The 15,104-nt window shown below is 42.7% G+C and overlaps 1 protein-coding gene across 2 annotated transcripts in view; it reads right to left on the bottom strand.

Annotated features, from left to right (window-relative positions):
- Positions 1-15,104, bottom strand: part of KCNQ5 (potassium voltage-gated channel subfamily Q member 5) — a 627,271-nt gene that overhangs the window by 200,907 nt on the left and 411,260 nt on the right. For both annotated transcript variants that reach the window (XM_013968999.2, XM_018058845.1), the window contains exon 2: positions 14,807-14,897. In XM_013968999.2, the coding sequence (XP_013824453.2) occupies positions 14,807-14,897 (91 nt within the window). The remainder of the gene's footprint in view (positions 1-14,806; positions 14,898-15,104) is intronic.

Raw genomic sequence — 15,104 nt, 5'->3', positions numbered from 1 at the left:
GCCTGGTGGGCTGCCGTCTATGGGGTCACACAGAGTTGGACACGACTGAAGCGACTTAGCAGCAGCAGCAGCCGCAGCATGTAGAAATAAGCCTAGAGAAACAGGAAGGAGCAGAGAGATGTGGGAAGAAGGTCATGTGTGGCAAGGTTAAGAACTGCATCTTCTAAGTCTGAAAATTATTTGGAATTTTACTTTATGTTAAAGGCAGAAAAAGATAGAACATAAATGTTCTAGATTTTACTTACTGAGAAGGTGTCAAAATCCATAGAGTTAACGTGAAACATTAGGTTTATTGTTATTAAATCAAATTGTCTTATATTTTAAGTAAAATATTCTCAATTTTCTCTATTGTAACAGTCTTAAAATTTGTTTTTATCTGCAGAAACATTATTTTTCTATCTAAACTGCATACAAATTTCCTTTATTAAAATTTTGACTAATTAAAAAAATTGTGAACCTTTCATGAACAGGTTTGTAAAGCTTAAAGATTTAATATAGTTTGAGAAAAGGGAGAATAAGAAACTTTGGATGATGAATAAACCATCATCTGACACAGGTTTTTATCCCTCTGGTTTATCTGACCTAAGAATGACATCTCCCATGTCATCCTATGACTTAAGGACACACTGATGCCTTTGACTTAAAAAGACCATTACATCAAGCAGAATGCAGCATGTACTTCTGGACTGGCAAATGGATAAAGTGTCATCTACTTATACCAACTTTTTTGCCACGGTGCAATAAATGAATTGATGAAATGCTGGATAAGGTGTGGAGAAAGAGAAACTCTCCTACACTTTTGTTGGGAATACAAATTGGTGCAGTCACAATGGAGAACAGTATGAAGGTTCCTTAAAAAACTAAAAACAAAACTAACGTATGATCCAGCAATCTCACTTCTAGGCATGAATGTGGAGAACACTCTAGTTCGAAAATATACGTGCACCCTTATGTTCGAAGCATCACTATTGACAATAGCCAAGACATGGAATCAACCTAAATGTCCAATGACAGAGGAATGGGGTGCGTATATACAATGAAATACTATTTAGCCATGAAAAAGAATGAAATAATGTCATTTGCAGTGACTTGGATGGACCTCAGGATTATGATACCAAGTGAAGTAAGTCAGAAAGAAAAAGGCTTAGTTATATGATATCACTTATATGTGGAATCTAAAAAGAGATACAGATGACCTTATTTACAAAACAGAAATTGACTCACAGACAGAAAACAAACTTGTGGTTATACAGGGGAAAAGAGGAGGAGGGATAAATTGGGAATTTGGGATTAACATATATACACTATTATATGTAAAACAGATTAACAACAAGGACCTATTGTATAACATAGGGAATTATATTCAACATCTTATCACAAACATAATGAAAAGAATAATATATGTGTGTGTGTGTATATATCACACACACACATACATATATATGTATATATATAACATAACTGAATCCTGAAACGTTTTGCTGTACACTTGAAACTAATGCATTACTTTACCAACAAAGGTTTGTCTGTTCAAAGCTATGGTTTTTCCAATAGTCATGTATGGATGTGAGAGTTGGACCATAAAGAAAGCTGAAAGTGAAGTCGCTCAGTCGTGTCCAACTTTTTGTGACCCCATGGACTGTAGCCTACCAGGATCCTCCCTCCATGGGATTCTCCAGGCAAGAGTACTGGAGTGGGTTGCCATTTCCATCTCCAGGGGATCCTCCTGACCCGGGGTCAAACCCAGGTCTCCCACATTCCAGGCAGATGCTTTAACCTCTGAGCCACCAGGGAAGCTGAGCACAGAAGAATTGATGCTTTTGAACTGTGGTGTTGAAGAAGACTCTTGAGAGTCCCTTGGACTGTAAGGAGATCCAACCAGTCAATCCCAAAGGAAATCAGTCCTAAATATGCGTTGGAAGGACTAATACTGAACTGAAACTCCAATACTTTGGCCACCTGATGTGAAGAACCGACTCACTGGAAAAGACCCTGATGCTGGGAAAGATTGAAGGCAGGAGGAGAAGGGGATGACAGGGGATGAGATTGTTGGATGGCATCACTGACACAATGAGCATGAATTTCAGTAAACTCTGGGAGTTGGTGATGGACAGGGAGGCCTGGCATGCTGCAGTCCATGGGGTCTCAGAGAGTTGGACACAACTGAGCAACTGAACTGAACTGAACTGAACTGAACTGAAACTAATGCAACATTGTAAATCACCTATACATCAATTAAAAAATAAATGCACTGATGAAAAGCCAGGTTTTAGGTAACCTTGCTCCATAAAAATTCAGGCCTTATGATAAAAATAGAGCTAGGCCTTTCTATCTTGTTCCATTGGTCTATATTTCTGTTCTTGTGTCAGTACCATACTGTCTTGATGACTATAACTTTTTAGTATAACCTGAAGTCAGGAAGCTTGATTGTTTCAGTTCCATTCTTCTTTCTCAAGACAGAAAACAGCCAAATTCTATAAAGCAATTATCCTTCAATAAAACTAAATTAATTAAAAAATTAGAGCTAGGGTAAACCACTCTGACGCTGGGAGGGATAGGGGGAGGGAGGATAAGGGGACGACAGAGGATGAGATGGCTGGATGGGATGACTGACTCGATGGACATGAGTTTGAGTGAACTCTGGGAGTTGGTGATGGACAGGGAGGCCTGGAGTGCTGCAATTCATGGGGTCACAAAGAGTCAGACATGACTGAGCAACTGAACTGAACTGAACTGAAATCACTCGATCCTATGGAACTTTCTCAACAGAGATTTAACATAAACAACAAACCTAATAAGATACCAGTACAGTTAAAAAGACATGTCAAGTTCTAACAGGGAGATGCTGGGAAAGTCCTGGCCCTCACTCACATCAGTGTGGATAGAGCCTGATGGGGGGTGTCGGGAGGGTTCAGGCCACTGGGTTTGGAGACAGGGGCCCCGCATCACAAGGCACAGGTAGAGAGGTGCAGGCTTCTCACGAAATATGGTGCTAAAGACGGATCCCTTTTCTCTTGTGTGGTTGCACAGACTGGAGAGAATCATGCGACAGGCACTTCCAAGGCAGAGCACGTGTCCAAAACAAAGAACAACGTGACTGCACCCCTCCAGGCTTGCTGTATTCAGCCCAGATCATGTGCTTTACACTCATGCATGATGTGGGTTTGTGCTGTGGTGTCCAACTCTGTGATCCCATGGAATGTAGTCCACCAGGTTCCTCTGTCCATGGAGTTTCCCAGGCAAGAATACTGGAGAGGGGTGCGGTTTCCTACTCCAGGGGATCTTCTCTATGTTCAGCTGCTGCTATTTAGGAAAACTCATCTATAACGTCCATGTTACACTGACATCATTACCCGATTGATCATCATGTGCTAAGTCACTTCAGCCGTGTCCGACTCTCTGTGACCCTATGGACGATAGCCCATCAGGCACGTCTGTCCATGGGATTCTCCGTGGACATGGGTTGCCAACCCAAGTCATGGGTTGTCATAACCTTCTCCAATTGATCACCACATTTGAGGCAATTTGCATCACGGGACTGTGAAGGAAGAGAACTGCATGTGCATAATACTCAAAACTCTCCACCTGATTTAAGTAGAAAAATGGTTTTGAGGAACTTCGACAGACAGGTGGGGACTGTAGGTGTCAAGTATACAGCTGGCATGTGACATGGACAGTGCCTCTGGCTCAGAGCATTCCCAGGAGGTGCTGAGTGAATATTCCATGGGTGAATAAATGGATGACTAGATAGATGAGCAGCTTTAGGTCAAGATGTCCTTCAGGATGCAGAGGGGCCTTAAGGAATCATTTGTCCTCTGAACAGCCTGGCTGGATGCTCCCTGTTTCTGACCCCAGCCTACAGCTCTTTTCCTGGGCTCTACGAACAGACAAGCCTCCCAACCTGCTCACACATCGCCTGCATGAGCGCGGGGGCCTGCTCATCTCTGCCTGGCTACAGTGACCCTGAGGACACAATAATCCACTGCAGGGGACCCCAGGCCAAAGCCAGAAAGTGACTGAGGAAGGAGCTTGCAGGAGAGACCCAGATGGGTTGACCAAGTTGGGCCCCATACTCACAGATGTGTAATCAAGTCACAAGTTTCCCAGTTATTACCATCATGATCTCGAAGAGGCCACAGAGGCAGGAGGCTCCCCATCTCCTGCCTGCAGTGTGCAAGATGCCTTCTGATCAGGCTGGGATTGCTCTCTTCTTTTTTTAATTTTAATTTTCCTTTCTTTATTTTTGGTTGCACTGGGTCTTCCTTGCTGAGCACAGGCTTTCTCTAGTTGCACAGAGCAGGGGCTGCTCTCTGTCGTGGTGGGCTTCTCTTGTTGCTGAGCACAAGCTCTAGGTGCACAGGCTTCAGTAATTGCAGTGTGCAAGCTCAGCAGTTGCAGCCCGCGGGCTCTAGAGCATGGTCTCAGAAGCAATGGTGCATGGGTGTAGTTGCTCTGTGGTGTGTGGGATCTTCACAGATTAGGGATTGAACTCGTGTCCGCTGCATTGCAAGGAGGATTCTTTACCACTGAGTCACCAGGGAAGTCCCTGTTCTTTCCTTTGAAGGCTGCATTTGATGGTAATAAGTACCTGATTCCATCTGATTTAAGAAAATAAAGTTCAGGAGAGTCAGGGGTGGGGAGTGGGGGCCAGAGTGAGTCCTCCCTCCTGCCTGACCACCCAGGGCTGGTGTTCCCCTCAGTCTGGGCTCCATCCAAGGGTATCTTTGTTGAGGTGCTTCGGCTCCCTAGAGGAGGGCTTCTAGGCTTCTCCTTTCAGCACAAATCGCCTGCAGCCTCCAGTAAGGCACAGCTGGAGGGCCTGTGACACCTGCAAGTCTCACTTCTGTTTTCCATTTTCCATTATGATCTGTGGATTCATTATGATTTCCAGCCCCAGAGGAAGTCAGGCCTGCAGCCTTCTCCTGGAATCCAGCCTGTAATGCTGTTTGTCAAATGGCCATCTACAGCTTGGAAATTTTTTCTCTACTTTGCAAAAGCATTGATGTGTCTTTTTACCTTAATTGTGACCCCTGATGTAGGCCTGCAGGGGAAAGAAGACCCCCATATTCCAACTCAATATTCAATATCTGAGAGGGATGTAGGTTGCATGGGAACAGGGGCTACCTCATTGATTCCAGCTTTGGGTTTATATAGTTCCAACCCCAAATTCCCCATGTAAGGGTGATCAGTAGACCTATATTGAAAGCAGCTTTTGGTAATCACATCTGTGACTTTCATGAGAAATCCATGACTTGAGATAGGTTTATTCTCTCATGTCCATATGCCTTCAGTTCAGTTCAGTCACTCAGTCGTGTCCGACTCTTTGAGACCCCATGGACTGCAGCATGCCAGGCTTCTCTGTCCATCACTAACTCCCAGAGTTTACTCAAATTCATGTCCATTGAGTCAGTGATCGGAGAAGGCAATGGCACCCCACTCCAGTACTCTTCCCTGGAAAATCCCATGGACGGAGGAGCCTGGTAGGCTGCAGCCCATGGGGTCGCTAAGAGTTGGACACGACTGAGCGACTTCACTTTCACTTTTCACTTTCATGCAGTGGAGAAGGAAATGGCAACCCACTCCAGTGTTCTTGCCTGGAGAATCCCAGGGACGGGGGAGCCTGGTGGGCTGCCGTCTGTGGGGTCGCACAGAGTCGGGCACGACTGAAGCGACTGAGCAGCAGCAGCAGCAGCAGAGTCAGTGATGCCATCCAACTTCTCATCCTGTGTCGTCCCCTTCTCCTCCTGCCTTCAATCTTTCCCAGCAGCAGGGTCTTTACAAATGAGTCAGTTCTTCCCATCAGGTGGTCAAATATCTTAAGTGGGTATTAAAGAACGTCAAATTAATCCATTTTTCTTTCATCTCCTAGTTTCATTATTTATTCTTTATAGACCCATGATCTCAAGGCTTTTCATTTTTCCTCTATCAGTCAGAGGCTGTAGACAGGAATATGCTAACGGGTCTGCTACTAGGGCAGGGTGGTGTCTAACTCATGTCTGGGACTCCAGTCCCTGGGCTGGAAGGTAGGAAGCACTTCACATTTATCTGAATTAAAACTGCAGTGAATTAAGGCACCAGGCCTGGAGCAAAGAGGACAGGAGGGAGGCAGGATCCAAGGAAATTTCTGGAAATCCATGGAATTATACAGGATCAGAGACCAACTGGAACATCCAGAACCGGGGTACAGAGGTCAAAGGAAGATGTGGGTCTAAGCCAGAGAGGCAGTGAGGAGACCAAGGGTAGATGAAGAGGCTAGACAGGCAGGGAACATCTGAAACGGGGTGTACCCTGCAAGCAGCAGAGGGTCTCAGTTCTCCCACAACTGTCTGTGGGGCCCTGTCCAACCACACAGAATTTGCAATTTGTATTCCTCTAGGGGCCATGTCCTTGGTTCCAGTCCACCCCTACCCTAGCCTTATCAGACCTCGCTTCTGCCTTGTAGTGCATTAGGTTTTCTGTTATTTTCCATCAGGTTTTCCACGAACGATGCTGATGGTTCCCAGGGAGCTGCCCCTTTGTGACTCCCCTGCTCGATCCAGTTCTTCTAAGTCAGGCACTGCATCAGGGTTTAATTATGGTGCCATATCCATGAGAGAGTGAACGTTTCAACATTAATCTTGTGCAGTTAAACCATCAGCCGTCTTTTCTCATCAAAGAAGATTTCTTGATAACTTGCCACCAGATCCCGCTTTACTAGGCGTTGCTGCTGAGTCAGCGCCCACCATGCCTCAGTTTCCCCAGCCTACATCACCCTCTCCCTCAGCTGGCCTGGTCGTCTTACCCTCCTGAGGCTCAGCTGGTGAAGTCCTGCCAGGGCTCTTACCCTCCCCGCTCCATCCACCTGGAAAGCTCTTTCCTCTAATCCCTGCAGGGCTGGCTGCCTCACCTCACTGCAGCCTCTGTTGTGAGTCTATCTTTCTTGGCAGACCTGTATGAACACACAATTGAAACACTCCGTAATTATCTATTCCCTTTTTTTCCTACCGTTATTTTTAACACTTGTTTTGCTAACTTGTCTACTCTATGTTTTCCATGAGGACAGAGATTTTGCTGTTTTGCTTACTGGTGTACACTGATCGTCCCCCTCAAAACCTCATCCATGCTGGGAGCTGTGGAAACACTCTGGCATCCACGGAGAAGGGAGGAGACACACCTTCAGACTTGGGTGCTGCAGGAGGTCAGAGGGAAGAGCCCGTTCATTCTCCGCAGGAGGAGGTGTCCGAGCAGGTCTCAAATGATAGAAATTATTGAAGCCTGGGACCACGGTAAGACAAGTTGCTGCCCCTCCTGGACTCTGCTATTTTCTAGCCACCCTCTAGTGCTTCCAACACCACCATGTTCCCCACCGCGCCTCCTGCTGAATAAACTTCTGTGATTAGAGGACACAGCTGCTGGCATCAGAGTGGCCTGGCTCAGGGCTGCTCATCACGTCAAGACACGGAGCCGCGTGGAGCAGGTCTGTGACACACACTGGACACCCTGGTGAAGACCCTGGCATTCACATCTCGGGAGCGTGGAAGGTCTGGGCTGCCTTAATCGCGGGTGGAGACATGGTCTTGATCGGGCATAATTCAACGTGAACAACTCTTCCCTCTGAATCTCAAGTACGTTTCACAGAGTGCCTCGCCTACTCTGTTATCATCCTCAGTGAAGATTCAGTGTAGGTGTAAACCGCTCCTGCTTTTCTTTTCAGTCATCAGCAGATTGATGAGGGTCATTAGTCTCCATGAATCATTTTAAAGTTTATTTGCGTTCGCCGTGATGAAAGACAAGCAAAGGAAAATAATTGCAGTTTTCAGTGTGCCTTGGGATCCGCTGCTTGCTTTCTGCAGTACATGACAGGGATGTGATAAACAGAAAGGAGCATCGCTTATTCCTCACTTTTGATCATTTCACATCTTCTATCCACAGAAGACTGAAGACCTTTGAATGGATCCCTGTCCTGACGCTGTTATCCTGTTTTACAGTGTCCATGCCAGCCTTTAAATGTAAAGATGCAATGTCATCTTGTACATCAAATGTACGTAATTTTATGTGTAAGTGTTTCTACTTTGGAAGGACTGGTAAACGTTTCTGGGGCTGACTTTCCCTCTGCCAGTAGGATAGATGGGAAATGGTAGCAACATATCTAATTCTTCAGTACAGTGTTATATAATGGGTAGTTTAAAGTGATTAAAAAAAAACAAACCCACATGTACCCACATTAGAGGAAGAAAACAAACATGTAACACAGATTAATTATGTGGTTATTAGCTTTTCAAGGGGACTCTTCACTTTACAAAAGGATTCACTACAGATTTTCTTTAAATAGTAAGCTCCACTAGTGCACTGAAGATATAATTAGATCTGCCTAAATTGGATTTGTACACATTTCAGGAACTGATTCATTGTGCACAGAAACGGCAAACCCATGTTTGCTTTGCGACATGGAGCACAACCAGCAAATATGCATATGCTCTATCCAGAAGGTGCCAAACAGCCAGATGTTTGGGAAAGCCTGGATCTCTGACTGTGTGTTTGAGTTTTGTCCAGATGCTCAGCACAATCCATTGTGGTTGGGACTCCTTCCCACACAGGAAGAGGAAAGTGAAAGTGAAGTCACTCAGTGGTGTCTGACTCTTTGCAACCCTATGGACTGTAGCCTACCAGGTTCCTCCGTCCATGGGATTTTCCAGGCAAGACTACTGGAGTGGGATGCCATTTCCTTCTCCAGCAGGAGGGCAGAGGAGCAAATACACTGAGACATTCTGTTCTTGCTGAAACTAATAATGATGTTCTTTTTACTGCATATGGGTCAGCCATCTTAGAAATGACCACCTTTGATGAAAATTTTGCAAATGATATACATCATTTTCATTAAGAGGAGAGGTCATCAGGGGAGGGTGTTGCACGAAATATGTACAAATCATCAACACGTTGAAGAATTTATGTTTAAAGGCCAAAATGAATACTTTAAAATTAATGTGGAAGACAAGAGGTTATCCAATAGAGAGGAATTGGGCTCCAAGCAGCATTGCTATTAAGAAGGTGAGATATAGATGCAGAAACATACAAACTGGAACAAAACTTTCCACACTAGTTTAACTGAAAACAGGAGAGCTCCATTCACCAGCAGGTGCTCAGGTCATCTGCACAAAGGAGCCGGGACTGTTGGCACCCCAGATGGAAGCTGCTGATTGTTCACAAAATCGGATTTGTAATTTTTGATACAAAGCACTGCTAGTGGCGTGAAGGGATACTCCCATTTGTGACAACTTTGTAAACAGACTCTTTAAGAAAAAAGAAATGAACTTAACCTAAATAAAGGGGTTTCAGGACTCACTCTTGGCATATGTGGAACCACAGGGAAGACTTGGATGGCAGAGCTTCCCTGAGCGACGGCAGACTCACTGGGCTAATGTGTCGGTCTCAACTGAGGGGGAAGAGAGTGCGAGGTGGCAGCTGGGTCTGGGGCACAGCCTGAGCTCTGCCTTACACTTAGTGTGGTAAAATGGGAGGAATGATGCTCATATTGCAAGTTTTCAAAAATGTCTTTTGCGTTAATAAGAAATCAGTGAGCCTGATATGTGAAAGGTAGTTAAATGCTAGTTCCATTTCGGTTCTGACCAGCTTCTTTTTGTCCTTGGTGCTTTGCTCTGTCCTCTTGAGCTCATAGGTTCTGTCCTGGGTGTGGGCCAAGTAAGCCTGTCCCCCAGACCCTTGCTGTCCCTCACCACTGCTCCACTTGCCCATTGACAACGAAGGGAGAGCGTTAACAGCCACGAGCACGGTCGTCAGGCACATTCACCAGGGAACTACAGCAGCCAAAATATGTTTCCTTCATCACCAAACACAAATGGTTATTGTGCACATGAGCCAGGCCTTAAGTGGGCATCAGAGTCACTTCTGGGTGGAGGGATAAGTCGATGTAAAGAGCTGCTGTAATGTACAGTGTTTGTGGTGAGAAAACTCTTGCGAAGATAGTTTTTTTTTTTTTTTTTACTATTAGGAAAGTATGATATGTTCCCAAATGCATCTCTTTTCAAATATTCCTGGTTCATTGGCCCCCAGCAGGCCCCACTGCATGTGGAAGTGGAGTGACCATCATATTTGGTGCCTTCTTTGCACTGAGCTTAGCACTGGGGTTTAATCCTCACAACAGCTTTATGAAGCAGTTGATGTTATTACCCACTTTTAACAGACGAGGAAACTAAGGCATAGAGAAGTGGGTCCCTAAAATTACTCAGCTATAAAGTGTTAGAAGTGGAATTTGGAGTTCTGACTCCAGAGTCTACATCACACTCTTCATTCTGGGCTCCGTGGTCCCCATTTGGCTTGTAACCAAGGCCAGTAAGCTGCAGGTTTACACACAGCAGGCGAGTGCAGTTCTGGATGACAACAACCAGATTTTCCCCTTGGGGTGGGGACAGAGTGGAGTACTCCAAGGGGACCCCAAGAGATGAGGAGGCTGTGGCCTGTCTCTAACTTGCTGGTGCTCTCAAGGAAAATGTGAGGGTCAAGAAGGGCCATGGGATGCTTGTCTAGGGACCAGTTTGCCTAAAGGTGCTCCCTATCAGACGTGTGAATGTCTTTTACTTGCCAGAAACAGAATTATTTAGAATGTGGGTATATCTACTGAAATGTTAAAAAAATGAGACAGAGTTATGGAAAAAATACACTTGTGACGTGTGGTTTATATATGTCTTCCAAATTTATTCCTTTGGTGTTGTATTTGTGACCAAAAATATAAAAAAAGTGACTTTATTATAAACTTTTGCAAACATTTAAACACATTGCTAATTAACTTTGGATGGAAATTCTTCAGACATGCATCATCTTGGGAACTAAAAACATTGCCAGTCAGAATTGTGTTCTATGAATTCTGTTTGATTAGATATTCAGAGGGTCGACAGACTTTGAAATCAGATTGTTTTTAAAATACATGCAATAAGAATAAATACAATATTCTCCAAGTAATTAAGATTTCTCTTGCCTTTTTTCAGTATTCTACAACTGACTGAACTTTTATAATATACTATGTTAACTAACTGTGAAAAGAATTATTTATATGCATGCTTTTCCAATTATTACTAAATAAAAATTAAAAAAGGAAAGGTCATACTTGGTATTTTTGTTCAAATAAAGCACAGTCTTTGGAGAAAACAATGATGAAAAGAATAACATCAGTAAAAGCTTAGACCTGCAACACAGTCCCGTTGTTTTCAGGTGGGTTTTCATATTGTACTTCTGTTTAAGCATACCTTGACAGCTTATCACTAGAGCACAAAAAGAGGAGACCTTCGGAAAGCCAAGCAGCAACAGCTTTCAGAGGCTATCTACACTGCTTAATACAAAGGCCACATGTACATAAAAGGACTGGTTTCAACTTTGTCAGAGCTACAGGCATTCGAGACTGAAGGATACTCCTACACTGTCGCTGGGAATGTAAATTGGTGCAGCCATTACGGAAAACAGTATGGAGGTTCCTTAAAAAACTAAAAATAGAACTACCATGTGATTCAGCAATCTCACTCCTATCTGGAGAAAAACGCAATTCAAAAAGATTCACCCACCTTAATGTTCAAGGCAGCTCTATTTACAATAGCCAGGATATGGAAGCAACCCAAGTGTCCGTTAACACATGAATGGATAAAGAAGATGTGTATACAGTGAAATAGTAGAACCATAAAAAAGAACGAAGTGATGTCATTTGCAGCGAAATAGATGCACTCAGAGATTATCATACTAAGCGAAGGAAGTCAAAGAAATATCATCTGATAGTGCTTATATGTGTAATCTAAAATATGATATAAATGAACTTATCTACAAAACAGACACAGACTCACAGACATAGAAAACAAACTGATGGTTATCAAAGGAGATGGGGAGTGGGGAGCGGGACAGATTAGGAGTTTGGGATCAGTAGATGCCAACTGCCATACACAAAATAAACAACAAGGCCCTACTTGTTGCATAGCTCAGGGAACTATATTCAACACCCTCTAATAAACCATAATAGAAGAGAATATAGGAAAATATATATAGATATTGGAATCATTTTGCTATACACCAGAACTAACACAACACTGTAAATCAACTATACTTCGATTAAAATATATACAAATGAATATCAAAACTGTCATGTTGAGTATAAGCCAAACACAAGACTCTGTATAATACCTCATTCCTTCGCTCAACACAATGATATATGTAATTTCATATATATGACGTACTTTGTTATACAGCCCTAAGCAACTAATACACATGACAAACAATAGGTGTTTGTCAAAACTCATGAAAGCAGACACTTAAAATGCATGCTAATTATTCTGTGTAAATTGTATCTTGATAGACTTGATTAAAAACAAGGGAATTGGAGAAAAAAAAGACTGAGGGATAAAAGAAGACTTACCAATGGCCAGTGGGTACACAAAAAGCCCTCGACATCACTAATCGCCAAGGAAATGCAAATCAAAAGCACAATAAGATTTCACCTCACACCTGTGAGAATGGCTGAATTAAGGATCGAGGGGTGAGTGTTGAGGAGAATATGGAGGAAAGGAAGCCCTCCTACACGGTTGGTTGGTTGGAACGTAAAATGGGTGCAGCCACTGTGAAAAACAGTGTGGCGTTTCCTTATAAAACCAAAACCAGAATTACCATGTGATCCAGCAATCCTACTCCTGAGTATTTATCTGAAGGAAATGGAATCAAGATCTCAAAGAGACCTCTGCACCCCCATATTCACCGCAGCACTAGTCACAACAGCCAGGACCTGGAAACTATCTACCCATGGTACATACACATGAAAACGGAATAATATTCAGCCCTAAAAAGAAATCTTAACATTGTGATGGCATTGGCAGTTCTTATGCTAAGTGAAATAAGTGAGACAGAGAATATGGCATGATCTCACTCACATGTGGGATCTAAAAATCAAAACTCCCGAACTCACAGAAACAGAGTAGCGTGACTGTGCAGGTGGGGTGAGGGAGATGGGTGAAGATGCTCAGAGGATACGGGCTCCCTATCACAAGGCAAATGAGTTCTGAGGGTCTAACATGCAGCGTGGTGACTGTAGGTAATATCCTGTACTGTATACCTGAATGTTGATAAAGGAGTAGATCTTAAGCATTCTCATCACACACACACACACACACACACACACACACACACACACACACAGAGGTAACCATGTGCATGATGAAGTGTTAACTAAGTTTACTGTGGCAGTCATTTTGCAGTATATATGTATATAAAGTCATCACACTATATACGTCAACTTACACAATATATGTCACTATATCTCAATAAAACTGGCAAAAAACGAGAGGTATAAAACATCTACATTTTTATATACTCACATATACTTTAGTTACTGAACTCTGGTTAGTTGTCTACTGCTCAGGAAATTTTAAAAATCATGATATTAACCAGCTTTTGCCTTTTTAATAGCATACATAGGTTTCTTTGAACTATTTAGAAACTCTTTAGCAAGGACTGAATTGCTCAGACCACTTGGTGTATGAGGCTAAAAGCCCACTTTCTACCCCAGTGGAACCCCTGGAAATGGAACAAATCCCCAGTGGGCTCTTTAGCCTATTTGTTCTCTGCCTTGGATTTAAAATAATAACCTTGATGTTAGCAATATATTGCTGAGTACGATTTGTATGGAAACAAATTGGAAAAGATTCATTCCAGGTTCGAAAGTGATTTCTCCTTCATGTAGGATGGAGTCTGGATGAAGGCTTGGTAACTCCATGCACAAACCAGTCTCTGACAGAGCAAGGTAAAGAGCAGCTCTCCAGGTTATATGAGTTGACACTTTTCACTTCCTGCCTTCAAGGTAAGAGTACTTTCCTTTATAAAATGTTCATTGCTGTGGATAACCAATTTCTGTTTATTAGGGCACACAGTCATCTTACTCCACCCCCCTCTTTCTCTCTTTCCCTCTCTAGTCCACCAAATTTTATGGAAAAGTAAGTTGTTCCAATTTATAGCTCATTCAGACAGTTTTGAGACTGTCAAGTCTGATACTCTGGGACATGGTGAGTAGGTCAAAATGGATGTAAATGAACCAAACTTTCAATCAGCTGTGATTAAATGAACCAAACTTTCAATCAGCTGTGATTTAAGTATACAGTGCTATAGTTCAGTTGTAATAGAATGGATAAGAGCTGAAAAGGCCCAGAATAATTCAGACTAAAATATCTTGTGGTATTTTTCCATTTTAAAATGAATTGAGCAATTCTCTCTGGTTGAGGATTGACAGCATAATAGAAACAGAGCAAACTGCAGAATTTCTCACCAGGTAACTGCATTAGCAGCAAAATTCATAATACAGTCTGTTGGTTGAAAAAGAGCATGAAGTCTTCTGTTTTCTTATGAGGTGCTATATTCTCACAGTTCTTGGCCAGTTATAGTAGCTATATTGCCAAATTGTGGTTATCGGAAAACACTGTCTAACCTAACTTTTAACAATATTATGAGAGACTGCATGGATGCTGATTCTCCTTGTAATTAATTGTGGTGGAGAAACATAATTACAACTGCTTCCAAATATTGCCTTCTACTTAGGAGGCAACAATCACATAAGATACTGCTACATAACAGCAATCTGGAATATTTCCCTGTATTCTAGAGGACTGACTAAAGATTAAAAGAGCGGGCAAACGTTTCAGTGACATTTGAGACTTTCATACTGCACAGAAACTCTTGTTTTTTCTAGAGATATCTTTTTGTGGGACAAATGCATTGCATAAATATTATAGACAGTCCACATATTATGTAAACTTTACGTACACATTTGTTTTTATATTTCACTTACCAGAATCAAGAGGCAACTTGAAGCCAATTTGGTGTGCTCAGGGATGGTGGAAAACACTGACAAAATCAAGCAACCAAAGACGAGGAGAAAACTGTAAAACAACAAAATAAGAGAAATCTGATGAGAACCTGGCCTTAGGATGACAGACTTAATTTATTTCCAATGGATAAAGTACAAGATCCATTTGAACTGACATTCATTAAATTGTAAAAGCTCTAAAAGCGGCTAGCCATTTTAAATATCAAAATACAATGTGATGTCCAAGGCACGTGGGGCTCCTTTGTAACTTTATTGATGA

The sequence above is a fragment of the Capra hircus genome, chromosome 14 (assembly GCF_001704415.2).
Source record: "Capra hircus breed San Clemente chromosome 14, ASM170441v1, whole genome shotgun sequence".
Lineage (NCBI taxonomy): Eukaryota > Metazoa > Chordata > Mammalia > Artiodactyla > Bovidae > Capra > Capra hircus.
The sequence above is the reverse complement of the archived record's forward strand: the minus strand, read 5'-3'. Positions and strand labels throughout refer to the sequence as shown.